Source organism: Moschus berezovskii, chromosome X, assembly GCF_049115385.1.
Source record: "Moschus berezovskii isolate FMDL1 chromosome X, NW_MosBer_1.0, whole genome shotgun sequence".
In the NCBI taxonomy this organism is placed as follows: domain Eukaryota; kingdom Metazoa; phylum Chordata; class Mammalia; order Artiodactyla; family Moschidae; genus Moschus; species Moschus berezovskii.
Genome location: NC_142488.1, coordinates 26923486 through 26941981, shown reverse-complemented (window position 1 = coordinate 26941981; position 18496 = coordinate 26923486). Strand labels below are relative to the sequence as shown.

The 18496-nt window shown below is 36.5% G+C and overlaps 1 protein-coding gene across 1 annotated transcript in view; it reads right to left on the bottom strand.

Annotated features, from left to right (window-relative positions):
- IL1RAPL1 (interleukin 1 receptor accessory protein like 1) overlaps positions 1–18496 on the bottom strand; it is a 712082-nt gene that overhangs the window by 326980 nt on the left and 366606 nt on the right. Inside the window, exon 5 of the mRNA XM_088834257.1 lies at positions 8979–9053. Coding sequence (XP_088690383.1) covers positions 8979–9053 — 75 coding nt within the window. The remainder of the gene's footprint in view (positions 1–8978; positions 9054–18496) is intronic.

Genomic DNA, 18496 nt, shown 5'->3' with positions numbered 1-18496 from the left:
CTGGGGAAAAAATTTAATATTCCCTCAGAGGAGGCAAAAGTCAGAAAGGGGATATCATTTTCCACTGATAGACAAGAGGAAGACATACTGAAGTGATAGGTGGCTGATCCTTTATTTGGGTTAATTAGAAATACCACTTGCCAGTTTTGTATCAGTGAACCACATCTTACAAAAATGTAAAAATCTTCAGTAACACAGAGAAACGTTATGGGGCGATTATTCAATTACAAAAGGAATCTTATATAAAATAATTCACCACAGAGTTACTTTATAGTACTTCCCTTGTGCATATAAATCTTTCATTGAACATTAGCTGCTTAAAAGAGACTGGGGGACAGACTCTCTTAAAACTGACATGTTAAGTCACTACCAATGAAAGATCAATCAAAAATGAATGGAACACTTCTCTGAAATGATGATGATTCAATTTACCCACAAGTCTGTATGAAAACGCTAAGTTGGTAGAGTAAGGTATGATTGGAATGCTAAGTGTGTTAACATTAGACCATAAAATACTGGCATCCTATTTTTATAATCATATTCAAGCACGAGTTATTTTTCATGAAAAGTCTGCATATAATTAGGAATACTCAGTTGTTTAGCTAAAATTCAAAATAAAATTTATGGATGAACATCTCTTTATATTCAAATTTAAAATGATGTGGGTCTTTTTATAGTTTCTGCTTTAATGAACATCAGTCATGTGGTACATACTCTTATTCTGAAACCTCTTTCAATATTCTACACCATTAAGTCCTTTGATAGGTTTACTTCTGAGAAATTGGCATTTACTTTGCAAATACAGAAGTTCATGTTAACATAGGATACTCACTGCATTTTTCTATGCTGGTAAACTGCAATCATTAGGAATGACTCAGAAAGCTTTGTGATAATAGTACTTGTCAGAGGAAAAGTAGTATTTTTCTATAAAATGAATAAGACCTATTTCCGAAACCTTCAGGAGGAACTTGATAGGCATAATGGTTGATGCTTTGTTTTGTAAATTATTCTTATGTCCTTTGTCTTAAGAAATATCATATCTGAATTTCTTTACTTGAAAAAGTAATTTTTTCACTCTTACTTTCTTCTTGATGGTTACTGATAAATTCATGTGGCATAGTGTCCATTACATGGTCAATGTTTAGAGGCTGGCAATCATTTTCTTCTGTTATGGCCATGAAGTTGGATAGATTTGTTGAAGTATTAAGTAATTTAAAGTCAATAATTTCTTAGACACAGTTTCATTTAAGTTGAAAAATTTAGTATGCATATTTTGTTCTTAGATGAGAGATGGAAATTGTCTAAAATATTGTCTATACTATACAGTAGCAGACTTACTGAATATAAGCAAGATCAAAGAATATAAGCAAAATCAAATAATCATTGGCATTCAAAATGCATTTCAGAAATCTCATTTTTACAGCATTCTGTGTGTGTGTGTGTTTGTGTGTGTAGCTCAACTTACAGCTCAACTTACAGCAGCAAGCATATAGAAACCACTTACACATATACCAGGCGATGTACTAATCTTTACATGTGTTACTTCATTAAATGCCCATACTAACTCTACAGAGCTAGGTATTATCACGGTATCATTTTTACTGATTAGGAAAATGAGGGCTATTTGTTAAAGATTTTAGCAGAAGTACATGGTAGAGCTGGATTGTACCAAAATAATAACATGATAATCATATGATTAATAACAAAAAAGGAAAAAAAAGATGATGGTGGTGATGATAACTTTGTTTTTGCAAATTTTATGATACAGAAACATGTAGCCACTTTTGGTCTCTGTCTTCTCATTGGTTTAAGGAGAAGAATTTGACTCCCTAACTATCAAAGTCCCTCCACTACATAAAGTTTCAAAATCCAGAAATGTGAAGAGTTTCACATATCTAGTTTCTCAGTTGACCACAAACAAAACTGTACTCTTGGTGCTGTAGCAAAAGAGCAAGCTACATGATTCATGTTGGTGTCCAACAAACTAAACCAGAACTACACCAGGAGGTGAAAATTTCCAAGGACTCACTGCACTGAGTGACAACATTCTTTCCTGGACCTTTTTTTCTTCCTCCCTTTTCTCTCTTTTGGCCCTTTTCCAAAGTAAGAACAAGCAGATTCGCTTACAGTTTCTCTATTCCATTTTTAAAGCATTTAAAAAAATGTTTCAACTGACTTCTAAACTTTCAGAAATCAATGGCCCATAGGAGTTGTGCTAACCTTCATCTCCATCTTCTTTGAGTTTCAAGCCTGACCTAGCAGTAGGCCTAGAGCATATAATACTTAAAAAGGAAGTGTGATTTCTGCTTAGCTAGCAGGTTTTATATATATATATATATATATATACATATCTATATATATTATTCTGGACTGAGAAACTGCAATAAGACACTTAATATTAAGAATAGTAAGTTATTTTTAAAATAGTGTATGTTTTTTCTCATTGTTGCCACTCAGCCTGTCTTGAGCTTTTTAAAAACAAGTTTATACAATTTTTAAAAGTTAGTTTCCATATAGTTATTACAAAACATTGACTATATTCCTTGTGCTGTACAATGCACCCTTAAGTCTATCTTACACTCAATACTTTAAAGCTCCCACTCTCCCATTCCTATATGGCCCCTTCCCCTTTTTGTCCGCTGGTAATCACTAGTTTATTCTCTGTATCTCTGGGTCTTTAGTTAGCAATTTTTAAAGCAAACATGCAAAGCTGCATTTTCCCCCAACCTATTCTTCCTCTCTAGCAATAAGGATTCTGATTTTGAGAATCTGCACTATTCATATCATACATGTTAGGCCATATAATGATCTAAATGTATTAATACTGGTTTGCATTTATTGATTTACCATTTGTATAAGGATATGACATATTAAATAAATATTAATATGAGAATATCCCTCTTCAGCTTAAAAATCACAATTCTTAAGGTCTTTTTGGTTTCAAAAATAAGATATCAGACCACAACAGCTGTCAAGAGTTATTACTTTCATTCATCCTGGTGCAATAAATTTGTACTGAGTAGAACTGAATGCCATTAGTTTAAATAATTATAACACTACTCTGTATTTGCCTTTACACGCTTTAATCATGATGTCTATTTTCCCAGAAGCTCTAATTTATGTCTAGCAAGTTTTATTTCAGGCAGTAGAACTCTGCTGATCTGCATGTCTTTCTTAAGTGGGCAACAAGTACATCATTTGTCATCTTAAATCAAGACATAGATACAAATGTTTTTACTCAGAGTGAAAAAGAAGTTTTATGGTGCTTTATATGAGTTTTTCAGTGAAAATATGGTTTGTACATTCCCCATGAAGCAGTAAAACCAAAGTCAACAGATTCCATTTGCTGATGACAACCAGAAGTGTATCTGCAGATGGAAAAACCCAAACAGTCAAACCTGACTTTCTTACCTCTGGGAAGGAAGGTCATATTTGAATCAGATGTGTAACTCAGCAACAAAGTACTCTTTAGCATCAACAGTAATGTGTGTCACTTTCAGAATTCGGTATCAAATTTAACACCTGAATTGTTTTGTTTCTAGGATACTGACATTAAGAACTTCCCTACCTGAGAAAGGAAATAGTCTTCCTAAATAAGTAACTATTCAGGTAGCATGTGTTCTGTTTCAAGAAAATAATAGCTATGAAAATATAGACCTAGACAGTAAATTTTAGAGAGCTAATTTTCACTCCATAAAATAATTCCCTATATACTTTTCTTGGATTAAAAATGACTAGAATATATGCAATACAACAAATTCCATGCACTATATATATGTATACAAAGTTCTAGTACAAATAAAGGATTGAAGCAGAGTATGTTTCAATAACCACTTACTTTAGCAAGATAGTAAATGAAACATAGTCATGTATGGATGTGAGAGTTGGACCATAAAGAAAGCTGAGAGCCGAAGAATTGACGCTTTCAAACTGTGGTGTTGGAGAAGACTCTTGAGAGTCACTCGGACTGTAAGGAGATCAAACCAGTCAATCCTATACGAAATCAACTCTGAATATTCATTGGAAGAATATTCACTGATGCTGAAACTGAAGCTCCAAGACTTCGGCCACCTGATGCGAGGAGCTGACTCACTGGAAAAGACCATGGTGCTGGGACAGATTGAGGGCAAAAGGAGAAGGCGGTGACAAGGATGAGATGGTTGGATGGCATCACTGACTCAATGGACATGAGTTTGAGGAAACTCAGGAAGAAATGAAGGACAAGGAAGCCTGGCATGCTACAGTTCATGGGGTTGCAGAGTCAGACATGACTTAGCGACTGAACAACAACAACGAAATGAAACATAAAATTTTCATCACAAAAAGTTTTCCTATTAAATTATCAATCAGGATCTATTATATAATACATGGACATTTTTCCCTCAGTCTGCTTGAAGTTTAAAATTCTGCAAACTATAATATGGCATATCAGAGCAAGATGTGTTAGTTAAGCCCTAGTGTGACATTTTATTTTAATTAGCCTGTAGTTAAACTCGATCTAGTCACATGTGTAGTATGTCCTTTACAAGGACAGACATTTAAAAATCTGAGGTTTCAACATTGTCATCAACCACTTTCCTTGAGATGGCAATGTCTGGTGAATCCTTGTAACTCAGTCTGATATACAAGGTTTCTTTTTAACAAAGTTAACAACAGGAAATGGATATTAAAGAAAACAACAGCACTGTTGAACAGCTTATTCAGTTCAGTCTCATTACATTTTTAACAGAAAATCTGGAGATATGTATCCTTTGTAACATGTATACCTTATTGTCAATTAGTATTTATTGACAATCCCTATGCCCAAAGCACATCACAAAATGACAGTGTACTTATATTAAGACACACAGACTCTAGAGGAAGTTTTCAGTTGAGCATTAAGATAAGCAAGAGAAAAAATGGATAGATACTGCAGACATTTGATTAAGTTTCTATATTTCTTCAACAATATGGATTAGATTTATTTGAAACCCTCCAAATGTGGATAATCCTGAAAAAAAGAGGCCACAGTCATACTCAGTGAGTGAAAAAAAAGAGCTGAGATAAGGAAGGAAGAAGTGATTCTGATGCTTGAGGAAAGTGGCTTTTTGTTTAAGGGCTCTATGTTATGAAGATATAATATTTTATGCAATGTATCAAAAAAATGAAAAGTTATTAAATTCACTAATACTTCTAGTGAGAGTGTGTACTTCTCTGGTAAGAATTCTGAAACGATGTATCAAGAAACTTTGGAGAAATTATTTCCTTTTACCAGTAATTTTCCTTTTAGCAATCTGTCCTGTTGAAATAAGTCAGAAAATGTGTGGCTAAAGATACCTGTATCATTATTTATGATAATGAAACTTGGAAAAACCCAAATTTCCAGCAATATCTATGAAGTTATGGGACATTCACAAGGATGTCATACAGCCATTAAAGGGGTATTTTCTGAGAATATTTAATAGGAGCAGAATGTTTCTACAATATTTAGTATAAGAACACAATTCTTTTCTGTATTTCCTCCAAAGGTCTATCTGTAATTAACCTATGAAACTAACCTATAAAGTTATTTTTAAAGCAAAAAAAATCAAAATTTATATAAAGTACTTCTCATATCTAGATGAGTAATTAATGATAATTTTCAGTAAATTCTAAGTTATAAAGTATAATGTGTCTCACTAGGACAAGGATGGAATGAATTTCTACTCTTTGAAAGTCTGATAATGATTAATGTAACATCCTCTGTACTAGAAGTTTTTGAAAATGGACTCCTGGCCATAAGAAGACCACATCTCTGATTGACATCCTTAGGGCTCAAGTTCAGCAAGACAATGGTATATGTCCTTTGATTCCTTTGACTATAGCTGCCTGAAAAGAGTAAGTCAGGCTCACCCCCTGGATTGACCTTCAGAACTGTACAGTGTGATTTCTGGGCCTTTTGCTCAAGAAGGTTCTGTCCACATATTTGCTGATGCCTGAAAGTTATTTAAAAGCGACAGTCTTTTTTTTTCACATTTAGAAATAAGATACAGATGCCACTTATAATCGCTAGCTGTAACCCCATACTGATTGAAATTAAAAACCACCCAATTTACATGTTTTATATGAGTTTAGTTACTATTATATTGTTTTTTTCCCAAGTATTTTGAAATTTTTGGTGCCTTTTGCTTTCTGTACTGAAACAGTTTAAATGATCACTATGAGAATCTTTTCAGTTTTGAGAAGATGAAAGAATTAGAAGAAAAGGAAGACGCGAGGGATGTGGAAAGTGAAAGGCAGGCATGGCTAGTAAACAGCAGAGAAAGCAGAACTTGGAGATGAAGACGAATCTATGCATTTTGTGCTTTTGTCTAAGTCATTATGAATGTGTTTTATATATTCACACACAAACTGGAGATCTGTTGGCTAGATATGTGTTTAAATTAGCCAAGATGTTCATGTTAGGTCATCAGACATGTATTAACTCAGCTTTGTGCAATTTCTAATGATTGCTCTTGTAATTAATGCACATAGCAGTTTTATTCACCACTGAGGTTAACCCTCAATTTAGGACAAGGTTGAATCAGATCCCTGAGCTCTTGGTCAATTAAACTTTGTTGGAGATTTTTACCTTCTCATGAAAGTTGGCATAACTTACAGGTTCCCTTTCACTGATCCTGGCCACCCTCCTTACTACCCCCTGCCGCCATGACTCTTCACTCAGTTCCCTTCCTTAGGATTTGATAATGCATTTTGAGCCTATAGAAAGTAATAGCTTTTTCAAACCTGGAAAAGGCAAAAATCAAACCCCAAAGGAGGTGAAAAATTAAAGTACACCTTGTAGAGAACAAATATATTTTAGGCATCTCAAGTCCTTCCTTTTCTTGGTCCTTAACATTGTTTCCTATTTTCACTTATCCTTTGTGATTAGCTGTTCATCTACCTCAATACTATAAAAGCTAAAACACTAAAAGGTAGCTATTTCAAATCAACTGTTGCTCAAAAATTCATGGATTAAGGTTAAACTTCTCAAACTAGTAAATGATTTATCACATGGAGAACTGGAGTCAGAAAATAAAACAAAAGCTGACTAGAAGAATATAAGTCCCAGGTTGATGTCTATGGTTTACTTGGAATTTAAAGTGAGCTCATGTTCCTTTAGAAAGTGACAATAAAGGAATTAATTAGAGTATCTTTCTGGAGTATTTTGATAACAGACATGCCAATTTTTCCTCAAACAAATATACAGACACACCTTCTAATTTGCATAAAAATTTTCACATTTTCGATGTGATTTGATTAGTTTTTGTAATTTTTGTTCAAAAAAAGTGATTTTTGAAAAAATAGAGCTTTATGAATTATTTATTATATTTTGTAGAACATTTTAGTAGAAAGCAGGGAACAATATGATATATTCAAAATTTAGGGAAAATATAAGGAAACTCAATGAGCAGCCATCTTTCATAAAATTGTTTGAATTATGTTATCAGAGATACAATTAATATCACTTTGGCAATGTTCATTACAGATAACTAGTACAATAAACCACTCCTTCTTGGTACAAGATATTTGTAGTTTTGCATAACTCCTTAGAAATACATCTTCCTACGGGTTACTGAAAGGTCTATATGAACATTGTCACATATGAGAATTTATATTTCAAAATTTCTTTTCAAAGTAGCAATAATATACCTAATCTAATAATATACCAAATCTAATATACCTCAATATACCACAGCATGCATAAAGAGCATGATACAATTTTAACATTTTGTTTTATATACAGCATTGCCTTAATGTTGCTTGTGGTCTCCCACCTCAAAATCATGACAATTACAAAACTACTTGCATATAAGATGGATTTAATCCAAAGATTGGGCTTATCAGCAAAGAAACATATTAATGCTTTGACTTGTATAAAAATTACATATGTTCATGCCTGAAAGTTGGTGAATATTTCCAATGTTGGAAATTTGTTTACTACAATTATTTTATAGTCTCTAAAACCATCACCTTACCTTTTTGCACTACAACTTTGTATATACTATTAGTAAGATGATCACATCTGTAATCTTCATTTTGAAGACAGATTTACAATTTTGATCTAAATTCTCACCCCAGTAACAATAACAACATTGATAACATAAGGAATGGGCAATCAAGTTTTATAGTTGTATTCATTAAATGCATTTCTACTTTCAAACGGTTAATGTAACAAAATATTCCTTAAAAAACATGAATATATGGCTAAAATTACATTTTTATAACCTTTCATAATAAACCACTAAAAGCAAATAATTTTCTGCTAAAGTTTATGATATATACACACACGCATACTATATTTCAAATAAAAAATATAATTGAATGTGCTGTATGTATTTATAAACAAGAGGGAAATTTCCCATAATTTGATACAACTGAGTATAGATAAGTCAGACTAAGAAACTCTAGACTTAACTGTAAGATAAATACGTTAAAATTCAGATTTGTGGACAACTAGATATTTTCACCAGAACATATTCTGTCCATATTCTTCTGTTTCAGCCCTTTAATCAAAAGCCATTTGCTCACATTTTATAAATACATTATCCATAACTGTAATAGTGTCATTCATTTTAATGAATCTCTACCCTTTTCCCCAATTTTCAAAAACTGTAATGTATTACTGGGTATTATAAGTCAAATAGTTCCACATTACTTGTTTTAAAACCAATTCAAGCCTTATAAAATGACAAGATAATATCAGCAAAATGCTCAGCCCATCTAATTTCTCAACAACCACCTAATTTCTCAAAAACCATCTAAATAACACATGAGATTTGACATCCATATGTCCAATTTAATCCTAATGCAGGCATGGCGGGATGCAATATGCAATGTTTGCTGGTATTTTCTAATTTTGCTCCCTTTAAATAAACATGGGCTTAGCTCAGAGGATTACACCAGGCTACAATCTAGGCTTAGTAATGGTCAGAATGTAACAAGAAAAGTGTACTAACAAGAATTAAGGAATTACTCACCCAGCTGGGTCTCCTGAATTGTCAGTTTACTTTCCATAGGATACAACAGCTTGGGTGGTTTATCTGTCAGAGGGGCTGAAAAACAATAACAGTACAGATTTAGAGTTATGCTGCATAAACTGAAGGAGAGAACACAGTTTATTTTCATAAACATTTCTCATTCTCTGAGTAGTGTGTCAAAGCATTTTACCAGGTAGTGACTTACATATTGCAGGTAGTACAGGCAAGCTGAAAAGCTATTCGATTATACATGAGTCAAATATAACACTACCAAATTGACGGTCACATGAGACTGCTGAAGTACAGAATCAAGATTGCTCAGACCTTATGAATATATGATTGCACTTTACCAAATATTTTAATTGCTACCATGTTTTCCTTTTTCAGTTCAGTTCAGTTCAGTCACTCAGTGGTGTCCGACTCTTCGCGACCCCATGAATCACAGCACGCCAGGCCTCCCTGTCCATCACCAACTCCCGGAGTTCACCCAAACTCATGTCCATAGAGTCGGTGATGCCATCCAGCCACCTCATTCTCTGTCATCCCCTTCTCCTCCCGCCCCCAACCTTCCCCAGCATCAGAGTCTTTTCCAGTGAATCAACTTGTCGCATGAGGTGGCCAAAGTATTGCAGTTCAGCTTTAGCATCAGTCCTTCCAATGAACACCCAGGATTGATCTCCTCTAGAATGGACTGGTTGGATCTCCTTACAGTCCAAGGGACTCTCAAGAATCTTCTCCAACACCATAGTTCAAAAGCATCAATTCTTTGGTGCTCAGCTTTCTTTATAGTCCAACTCTCACATCCATACATGACCAGTGGAAAAACCATAGCCTTGACTAGACGGACTTTTGTTGGCAAAGTAATGTCTCTGCTTTTTAATATGCTGTCTAGGTTGGTCATAACTTTCCTTCCAAGGAGCAAGCATCTTTTAATTTAGTAATTAGATTAATATTTCTCACATACATCTCCTATAAATGAAACAGCAATATGGCATTACATTACTACAAGTATAAGCTGCATACTCCAACATGCACATACTCACCAATTTATATTTTAAAATGATATTTCCATTTAGTCAGAACCCTTTATTGCTATTATCTGTGACACTTTATAGTACTTATTGCTAATTTGCATGATATACTGTCTGATTTTTAGCTTCTACACATTACTGCTCTGTGCACTTATCAGTCTATCAGTGATCAGCACACAGATCTAAGAGTGGACTATTAAGCATCTCAAAGATAGTTTTCCCACTGCATACTTCATCCTGAGCTAAACTAGACAATCTGGACTTTAGGCAAATAGTCAGGGATCCTTCATTAAAGACTCCCTGCTCACCCTCTTGGACTAAAAAGCCTGCCAGGTCCCTGTGAAATCTGCCACTGCAACTTCAACTCTGTAGGAAGTACAGAAATGACCAATTAAGGGTTGCTGAAATTGACTGAAAAATTAAATGATTTTGCATTGAGGGCTTTCTTCCTTCCTTGCCAGGAGGACATGCTAGTGTGGTTGATAACTGGAAGGCTGATGTAGACAGCAGTGCCCTGAGTCAACCACATATCTTCCTCACCAGAGGATTCAAGAATTCAATCTGCTTCGGCAGCTCACCACTCTCTCTTTTTCACAGAAAATACAGTCAGTGCAAATGGAAGATGCATCCTTAAGAGTCCTGGTTTGGAAGAACAACCTCACATAGGATCAACAGCTTTTGTTCATAACTAATTGAATGCATTATTCATCTTCATTAATATTTAACACTGGCCTGGGAAGGAATGGGGGAGGAAAGCTGAGGTAATAGGATGAGATAAATTACTTTGAAATTCTTCTCGAAGATTTGACATCACTCTGATTAACCTTAAACACTTGTATTTCTTGCCTAAAGTGATCTTAACAGATTTTTATTCTCCTATCAGTTAAATAAGTTGATTATTCACTGAATGTTGGCAAAGCAGTTCACCACTAATAGGTTAATAAAGTCACAGGTCCTAAGCTGTGGTTATCAAATAATTTCGGTAAACTTTGAAAGCAACTATGGCAGGGTAGCCTGGTGTGCTGCAGCCCATGGGGTTGCAAAGAGTCGGATGCGACTGAACAGAACTGACTGATGGTATCAAAATAACAAGCTTATTCAGTAAATTAACTCAGTTTAGAAAAGTTTGTTATTGTATAGTTACAAGTAGACAATTCAGCAGTTATAATAAGTAGCTGAGAAAAATATTCTCTATTCAACCACATCCCAGACTAATTTATCTGTAGAGAAAGATAATAAAATCCCCATATAGGGCATTTGTTCAGAAATATAAAATGGTTGTATGGTTCTTCATTCCAATTCACCACCCACTGCATGGCATAGTACTGCATCGTTAAGACCTTTTTATATTATCCTCATGGGACAACTCCAAGTTAGCAGAGGAATCATAGAATGCTCAAGCCAGAGAAAATTCTAAGCTTATTAAGTTTTTTGATTTTTAAATTGTGTTCCCTAAAGCCCTATGGTTTCCATAGCATCCCTCTGGGCAGATGAAATGCAGACAGAGATAAGGGGTGGACTGGGAGTTGACTTCATACTTTGTTGTGCCACCTACTCCTCTCTTGACAAAAATATCTCTGCTTTCATTTATCTTACACATCAGTATTTTGTCCAAGATTTTAAACAAAAAATTCCAATCCAACTTAACTGTTGTACTGTATATTGGGCACTGTTATGTGCCAGGCATTGTGACAGGGTCTTTGGAATATCTTTGGTTTCTGCCTTTACCTCTTATAGTAATTAGAAGTTAACGGCGATAGTGGAAAAATTCTGAGCTGGGTCAGTTCTCTTGTTTTAGAGATCAATGATCTGAGGTGCAAAAAGCACAAGCGGTGTGCCAAAGGTGACAGAGCAAAGACTAGCTAGAGTCCTTGCTGGAACTTTGCCTCTCAATTCTTTATCACCTGATCCTTGAAAATTCCATCAAGCAACTAGTACAGCCCTGCTCAGTGTTTTCCCTCAAGGTGTGAGCAATCTGTTAGGAGAGCAGAAACGTGCAAATAAGTGACCTACTACAGCAGAGCACTCATATTGTGCAATCTGTCATCTCGATGTTTTGATATTATGCCATAAGAGGATATCATTTAGGCATGTTTCTTGTATGATTCACTTGTCTTTGATAAAAGTGAACTGAATCTATCAGAGAGCACAACTGACCTCAGATCTGACGTGTGACTGTGAAATGGGAGGACCATTAAAGCTAAGATATATCTTCACAGTCATTTGAGGGTGACCGATTGTGCGGCCACAAAGAAAAGAAATGTGCTGAATTACCCATTATTTGAATGTTCCTGACACTTTATGGTGTTTAATAAATATTAGTTGAATCGAGGTGACAGAACTGGCAAACAAATGCAGGAATGGCATACACACAAACATAAAGCCCTCTTCATTTTCTGCTTGGGCAAAAGTAGGACTGGAAGGAAACTCAAACAAACTAGTTCAATAAAAAAAAAAGATAATAAGCATTAGACCATGACTAGACCAACTGACATTTTATTGTCAAGAAAACAACCTGCCTTTGGGGGCATTTTCTTTCTCTACCTTCTCTCTCTGTCTCACACACACACACACAAAGGTGAAATCATTGAAAAAATAATGCAAGTCTGACAGTAGTGATATGAAGCACGGGTTGATTTTAAACCCTAATCACATTTTTATATGAAAAAAATATATACAACAAGTACACTAGAGATGTTTCTCTGGCTAATTATGCATTGGAATATTTACACGCATCCACCAAAAAATATATCTTCAGGTTTTCATTTTACTTTTCAGAACACCCCATTGACAACATTAAAGATAACATAGTTATTTTAAAATAAAAATTATTTTTATTTTAAAGTTAAAATCTTTATTTTAGAATAAAAAAGCTTTTACAGAGTTATTAATATGTCCTGATTGACAAATCATTCTTCAGAGTAGAAGGGAAATTTTAAAGAACATTTGTGCTGCTTACCAGCTGTTAGTTAGAGAAACATCTAGAAGCTGGTATACACAAAGTTGTATATAGGAATATAATTTCTGTGTTAACATTCCACAAATAATTATGAAGAGATGAAGTTTCTCTCTTTTTTCCCCATGCCATGTACACTTCGGTTATGGAATAACAAAAAAATAGGATCCCATATTCCAAAGCAAAAGTGACAGAAGACCAGGGTAATGAGGCCAGTATTCTCAATTTTTTCTAATAATTTAAAGAGAAGAGAAGTATGAAATATTTTGAATGAGTGGATCTTTGTTTTGACATACCTCTAAAATTTATTTTTAGTCTCGCAAATACTATTGAGAATAATCAATACCTCTTGGATACTTAAAATTGTCCCACCATAAAAATCTGTTCTTTCAAAATCACAGATACTTTTAAAAATGTATTTTAAGTAGTGCCTTCTCTACTCTGTTTCTTAGAAGCATTATGGTGGAGTAAGAAAGATAATACACATAGTTTTCAGGGAGACATGAGTCTAGTAATTCCTGATTCTGCCCGGTTGGCTTGGCAAGTTAGAGAATTTATTTAAGCTCTCTGAGTCTCAGTCTCCTTATATATAAAATGTGATATTTTCCCCTTATGGTTTGGTGTGAGGATTAAAAAGGATAACAGATTAAATGCTTTGATATGCTAGATGGAAAATACATGATGATACCCATCAAAGTTTGGGACAGTAGCATTTAGTATTCTTTGTAGCTGGAGAAGAGAAATATTATTGTCTGTAAAATAACGAAGTAGAGAATTAGCTAATACAAGAGACATTTAGATTCTGACTATAAGAATCACACAAAAAAAGAAAAAGAATCAGGAATATTTCCTGCATTAGTTTCAAGAGCAGGAGAACTGGTCCATCTTCAAAAACAATTTAACAAAGGCATTTTGAAGACTTCTGGATGTGCAAGCCATGTACTGGGAATGTAAAGGACTCAAAGACAAAATTCAGCTTTTAACCCTTACAGAGCTTACAACCTAGATAAACAATTAAAATATAACTCCACGACTCAATTTCAAGTGCCTTTTTGAAGTACCTGCGAATAATAAGTACTACATATAAAAAGACCAATAAGGCATGGAGTTCTACATAAAAATGTATGAAATGAGAACACCTATATGAGGCATTGTGATGAGTGCTATGCTGCCACGCTGCTTAGTCACTTCAGTTGTGTCTAACTCTTTGCCATTCCATGTACTGCAGCCGGCCAGGCTCCTTTGTCCATGGGATTCTCTAGGCAAGAGCACTACACTGGGTTGCCATGCCCTCCTCCAGGGGATCTTCCTGACCCAGGAATCAAACCCCTGTCTCCTACATTGCAGGCAGATTCTTTACCACTGAGCCATCAGGGAAACCCCATGATGTGTGCTATGAAGTGAAAGTGAAAGTCGCTCAGTCGTGTCTGACTCTTTGTGACCCCATGAACTATACAGTCTGTGGAATTCTCCAGGCCAGAATACTGGAGTGGGTAGACTTTTCCTTTTCCAGAGGATCTTCCCGACCTAGGGATCAAACCTAAGTCTCCTGCATTACAAGCAGATTCTTTACCAGCTGAGCCACCAGGGAAGCCCCATGATGAGTGCTATACTCAGAGGTAATTCCTTTATGACCCTATTTACATCTACCAACTAAATATGGTCATGAAACAATACTCACAGATTTATTCAGCTGACAATAAAACATGCTCTGAGGCAAACCCACCAACGGGCTTCATTTTTCAATGGGGTTTTTTCAGCTTGTTTTGTTGTCTGCATGTACTTTTTTATCTTAAAGACTTGACAAACAACTGCCTATTTTCCTAGCCAGTCAAGGGAACGTGAACTACTCATAGAGCTTCAACGACTCAAAATAGGATTTCAGTTCTGCTTTCTTTGGTCTGGAATGTTTGAGCATTATTAGTTCTTAATAGTGGAGCACAGCAGTTGTGAGAAATATAGCAAGTAGACACCACCGTGTGTTCCTTGGGAGAATAAAAATGAAAGGCTCAGAGAGAATATCCATGTATACTGCTGCTGCTGCTAAGTCACTTCAGTCGTGTCCGACTCTGTGCGACCCCACAGACGGCAGCCCACCAGGCTCCCCCGTCCCTGGGATTCTCCAGGCAAGAACACTGGAGTGGGTTGCCATTTCCTTTTCCAATGCATGCAAGTGAAAAGTGAAAGTGAAGTCGCTCAGTCATGTCTGACTCTTCGCGACCCCATGGACCTCAGCCTACCAGGCCCTCCGTCCATGGGATTTTCCAGGCAAGAGTACTGGAGTGGGGTGCCATTGCCTTCTCCGATCCATGTATACTGCTGCTGCTGCTGCTAAGTCACTTCAGTCGTGTCCGACTCTGTGTGACCCCATAGACGGCAGCCCACCAGGCTCCCCCATCCCTGGGATTCTCTAGGCAAGAACACTGGAGTGGGTTGCCATTTCCTTCTCCAATGTGTGAAAGTGAAAAGTGAAAGTGAAGTTGCTCAGTCATGTCTGACTCGTAGCAACCCCATGGACTGCAGCCTACCAGGCTCCTCCGTCCATGGGATTTTCTAGGCAAGAGTACTGGAGTGGCTTGCCATTGCCTTCTCCGCCATGTATACTAGGTGAAGCTAGTTGGGGGTAGAGAGGTTCTTTACTCCTCACTTACCTCCAATACATCAGGATTGGCAAAATGTATCCTTTCTGTTGCAAACAATTATGTTAACTCCCAGGGGTGCCATGGAGCCTCTAAACCCTCAGAGAGCAGGAAGTGACAAAGCAAGGGAGCAGAGAGTGCAGGGAGAGCAGTTTATGAATAAACTAACACCATATACGTGATAACCTTGATCTTGGAGTCATGGCAAAGTGATAAAGAAAATGCTCCCAAGGTGGAACTCTTACTATATCTATCAGAATGCATGTATTCAGGAAAATCAAAAGTTAATTTGACTAGCTTTGATACTTGATATTTTATTCATATAGTTTGATAAGTGTTGCTTATAATGCAAATTAAAAACACGTTCATTCATTCAACAAATATTTTTAATGCATCTCCTCTTTGCCAGAAAGTTCTCTAGTTATCAGGGGATATGACAGTGAACAAGCCAGACACAACTGCTCTCATGGAGCCTGCATTCCAGTGAGGGAGATGGAAAATACACATGTAAATGAATGTATGCATAACCTAATATTGGGTAGTTCTAAGTATGCTTATTTAACTTATATGCAGAGTACATCATGAGGAACGCTGGGCTGGAAGAAGCACAAGCTGGAATCAAGATTGCTGGGAGAAATATCAATAATCTCAGATATGCAGATGACACTACCCTTATGGCCGAAAGTGAAGAGGAACTCAAAAGCCTCTTGATGAAAGTGAAAGAGGAGAGTGAAAAGGTTGGCTTGAAGCTCAACATTCAGAAAACGAAGATCATGGCATCTGATCCCATCACTTCATGGGAAATAGATGGAAAAACAGTGGAAACAGTGTCAGACTTTATTTTTTTGGGCTCCAAAATCACTGCAGATGCTGATTGCAGCCATGAAATTAAAAGACGCTTATTCCTTGGAAGGAAAGTTATGACCAACCTTGATAATGTATTAAAAAGCAGAGACATTACTTTGCCAACAAAGGTCCATCTATCTAGTCAAGGCTATGGTTTTTCCCGTGGTCATGTATGGATGTGAGAGTTGGACTGTGAGGAAAGCTGATCGCCGAAGAATTGATGCTTTTGAACTGTGGTGTTGGAGAAGACTCTTGAGAGTCCCTTGTACCGCAAGGAGATCCAACCAGTCCATTCTGAGGGAGATCAATCCTGGGTGTTCATTGGAAGGACTGATGCTAAAGCTGAAACTGCAATACTTTGGCCACCTCACGCGAGGAGTTGACTCACTGGAAAAGACTCTGATGCTGGGACAGGTTGGGGGAGGGGGGAGAAGGGGACGACCGAGAATGAGATGGCTGGATGGCATCACCGACTCTGTGGACATGAGTTTGAGTGAACCCCGGGAGTTGGTGATGGACAGGGAGGACTGGCGTGCTGTGATTCATGGGGTCGCGGAGAGTCGGACACGACTGAGCTACTGAACTGAACTGAACTGAAGTACTATAAAAAATAAAGTGGCCAAAGGGAAAGAGACTACTGTAGGTGCTATTGTAGAGGAATGTCAGAAAAGCTGGTTTTGAAGATCATTTGAAGCAGATCTGTGTGAAAGGAGGAAACCAGTCATGGAAAGGACCTGGAGGAAAATTATGGCAGGCAGAGGGAAGAGCACATGCAAAGGCCATGAAATGGGCATGCACTTGGCATGTTTGAGGGAAGGCACAGATCATTCTAGTTATCCTGACAAAAGGAAAGAGTGGCAACAAGTTCAGAGACAGCCATATACCCACTCAGGCATGGCCTTATAGAACATGGAAAAGAATGGGGTTCTATTCTAAACGTAATGCGACTGCATTGCAGATTTTTGGAAAGAGTGAATGGTAGCATTTATATGCCTGAAAAATCACTCTGGCACCTTGGTGTTCAAGTCTAGAAGGATGGAGTAGTGTGGAGGCAGAAGGCAGAGTGGAGGCAGGAAAACCAGTGATGAGGGTTTGAAGCAATACAATGACTGGTGATGATACCTTGCTGTTGGTGGTAAAAATGGTAGGGTATTGTTCCTTTAACTATCTATTTGGTAGGTAGAGTTAAAATTTTCTGATGGGTTTGATATGAAATGTAAATGAAAATCTAGGCATTAAGTGGGGGGAGGTACCAAGATATGTACTTGAGCAAACTCATGAAGGGCAGTGTCATTTAATGATATGAAGGGAAGTACAAAAGTGGCAGTTTAAGAAGGTAGTAGGAATCAAGAGACATATTTTATAAATCAATTCAGTCACAGCCTAATATCCAAAGAGGCTAGAGAATTTTCCTATTGATCAATGATTTATATTTTGAAAAAGCAAGCCACTGATTGACAACTCATCTTCTCCTTCTGGTCCCCCAGAGGATTGAGAAAATAACTTAAAAAGTTCCATGTTTCAGGCTGATGCCATATTCATTTATCATGAGATAAACTTTGGCTAATCTCTATTTTCCCTTACTTTAACATCATTCATGAAAAATGATATATCAGCAAATTCATTTTTGACTAATAGAATCAGGACCATGCTGAGCCAAGATACAAAGAACAATTCTCTAGTATTTCCCTGGTTCAATATGTGGCACATTATTTAATCAGAAAATTTAATATCATACATAATTGAGTAAGTGAAGAGGAACTAAAGAGCCTCTTGATGAGGGTGAAAGAGGAGAGTGAAAAAGCTGGCTTAAAACTCAACATTCAAAAAACGAAGATGATGGCATCCAGTCCCATCACCTCATGGCAAATAGAAAAATTGGAAACGGTGACAGATTTTATTTTCTTGGGCTCAAGAATCATTGCAGATGGTGACTTCAGCCACTAAATTAAAAGACACATGCTCCTTACAAGGAAAACTATGACAAACCTAGACAGCATATTAAAAAGCAGAGACATCACCTTGCTGACAAATTTGTATAGTCAA